General features: G+C 32.9%; 1 protein-coding gene across 1 annotated transcript; it reads left to right on the top strand.

The window, feature by feature from the left end:
• Positions 1–772: 772 nt before the first annotated feature.
• Positions 773–2381, top strand: LOC148881149 (protein FAR1-RELATED SEQUENCE 5-like). Its single transcript, XM_088978187.1, has 3 exons — positions 773–890; positions 1244–1348; positions 1486–2381. The coding sequence occupies exons 1-3, from the start codon at positions 773–775 to the stop codon at positions 2379–2381; spliced, it is 1119 nt and encodes a 372-aa protein (XP_088834313.1).
• The last annotated feature ends 372 nt before the right edge of the window (positions 2382–2753 follow it).

Below are 2753 nucleotides of genomic sequence, written 5' to 3'. Positions count from 1 at the left end.
TATGTGAAAGCAACACAAAAACCATGGTTTCTTTTAGTTAGAATTTCTAGTTTTAAGTTGGAACAAAATGGAATCTTAAATAAATCTATCCTAGTTTACGTAATGGTTTATTAAGTTTGCACAGGAAGGAGGAAGTCTAATTGTGGTATTGTGTGTAGAACACTAGGAATAAATACATGCACCAAATATTCCAATAAATCTAAGTATGTTGGATGACATTTGATATGCATAGAAGAAATTTCATAATTTGGGTGATTCTATATCAAGAAAATAGTCTTAGAGTGATTAAACAATGACTTGGTTTCTCATTCTTGATCAAACTTTATGCTCTTCTCTTTTGCTTGGGTTTTGGTTTATGTCACAAATATCCACTTTGCAATGCTGATTTGGAAATTGCAGACTATCCTTCTTTGCATAGCTCAGCAAGTAGACTCATTGGATTCAAGTATAGTAGGAAAAACAGTTTGCAATCATTTTATATTAAAATTATAAAGAGGTTTTTGGTACTGCACTATTTTGTGTCAACCAATTCCATACTATGATATTTGGGCATTTTTCAAATCATTTATGGTTTTGATTCAGCACTATGCACATTCCTCAGTGACACCAACCTTTGCATATTTTGTGGTACTTACTGGTATTGTATTGCAAATTTTGGTTTACAAAATTAATTTCAATTCATTTATTTGTTTTATTTTTATAAAGGATTTATTGAGGTGAGAAAGTATCAAATAAGGCACACCTTGCGTAGACATTATTTTTTTTTTGTGCAATGGAAGGTAATACTTTAGTAGATGGTTATTCAAACCATGGAGTATCTATGAAGAAATGGACTGAATTAACAACAGAAGACATAATGGGCATGGAGTTTGAAGATGTGGATGCAGCATGTCAGTTTTACAATTTATATGCAAGGGAGATTGGGTTTAGTATTTGAAGAAGTTATAAATATGTTGTTGATGGATGTGTTATGTCTCAACGATTTGTATGTGTTGCTGAAGGACATAGGAACCGCAACTTGAATTGTGAAAATTAGCAACGACCATCATAATGACTAACAAGATTCGGTTGCCTTGCAACTCTTCATGTTAACATGACAAAACATTAAACAAATTGGTGGTGGCTGAATTCATTGATGAACATACACATGACCTTGCACCAAACCCCATTTCCATGTTCACGAGATCACATAGAGCATTAAGTGATGCTGATATAACTCAAATATTTGCCCTACATAATGCAGGGGTTAAAAGAAGACTCATAATGGACTATATGGTTCAAAAATTAGAAGGATTTCACAATGTAGGCTATACTGACAAAGATCTTAAGAATTTTTTGATTCAATCAGGTGAGATATTGTAAAACATGATATTGGATTTTGTGGAATCTAAAAGTGTAAAAGACCCTAGGTACTCTTTTAATACATTGTTGGTGAAGGGAAGCATCTCAAAAACCTTTTTTGGACATATTCCAAATCTCGTGTAGATTTCAATTGCTTTGGTGATGTTTTGGTGTTTGCTTCAACTTATAGGACAAATGTTTATCACAAACCACTTGTTATATTTATTGGAGTGAATAACTACCATCAAATAATTATATTTGCATGTGCCTTGTTGATGGATGAGACAATTGAATCATATGATTGGGCATTAAACACATTTCTTAAAGCAATGGATGAAAAAATTTCAGGTTTTGTTATCAATGATGGTGATAGAGCAATGTCAAATTCAATCAAAAGGATACTTTTGCAATGCCCATATCGGTTATGCTCATGGCACCTTAGTAGGAATACAAGGGCTATTGTGAAAATTGAGGGTTTTGTTAATGAGTTTAACATATGCATGTATTTAGAAAGATCACTTGAAGAGTTTGAGCTTGCATGGGAAACAATGATTACAAGATATAATCTAAGTGCAAATGAATGGGTACATGAGATTTATGGTAAACAAAAACAATGGGATGAAGCATATTTAAGGGGGTATTTTTTTGTAGGAATGAGAAGCACTCAACGATATGAGAGTCAAATTGCATATTATAATGGATATTTGCAAGTAAAGTGTAATCTTAATGAGTTCATTCGCCATTTTGAACTAGCTTTGGCACATAATCGTTCTCGAGAGGCAATGGAGGATTATGAATCAAGAATGACTCAACCAATTATTGGAAACCCATTAAGGAGTTATCAAGTTCAAATGGTAGCTAAATATACTAAGAGCTCATATGTGGAGTTCTATAAAGAACTCGTGAAGGATGAAAGTCATGTTGTAGTTGATATTCAAAGGCATGGTGAACAACAAAGCACCTACACTATTTCTGAATTTTTGCATCCAAAACATATATGGATAGTTTTATATGATGACATTGAGAAAAACACAAGGTGATCTTATATGTTCTTTGAAAGAACGGGATTTCCATGTGGGCATATGGTTTCAGTTTTTAAGACAGAATAACTTAGAGATATTTCTCCAAGTTGTATTAAGAAAAAGGTGAACCAAACATGCTACATCTGGTGCTGAGTCAAATAACCTCAACTCCATCATGAAAATACACCTTGAAGTTGCATGTACAATTCATTGTGTTGAGCTAACAAACATATGTAATCGTTTATGTTACTTGGGATCAAAATCATTAGAAGGATTTTAACAAGTTTCTGGTGTTATAGAGAATTTATTAGAGATCTCAGAAAATATAGGAAGTGGTTTAGTCTTAAATGCTCAAACAAGTGGCACAATCATTGAACCTTGTCAATCTAA

Source organism: Nelumbo lutea, chromosome 1 (genome assembly GCF_056320005.1).
Source record: "Nelumbo lutea isolate HS-2025 chromosome 1, American lotus-T2T, whole genome shotgun sequence".
Classification (NCBI taxonomy): Eukaryota; Viridiplantae; Streptophyta; class Magnoliopsida; order Proteales; family Nelumbonaceae; genus Nelumbo; species Nelumbo lutea.
The sequence above is the reverse complement of the archived record's forward strand: the minus strand, read 5'-3'. Positions and strand labels throughout refer to the sequence as shown.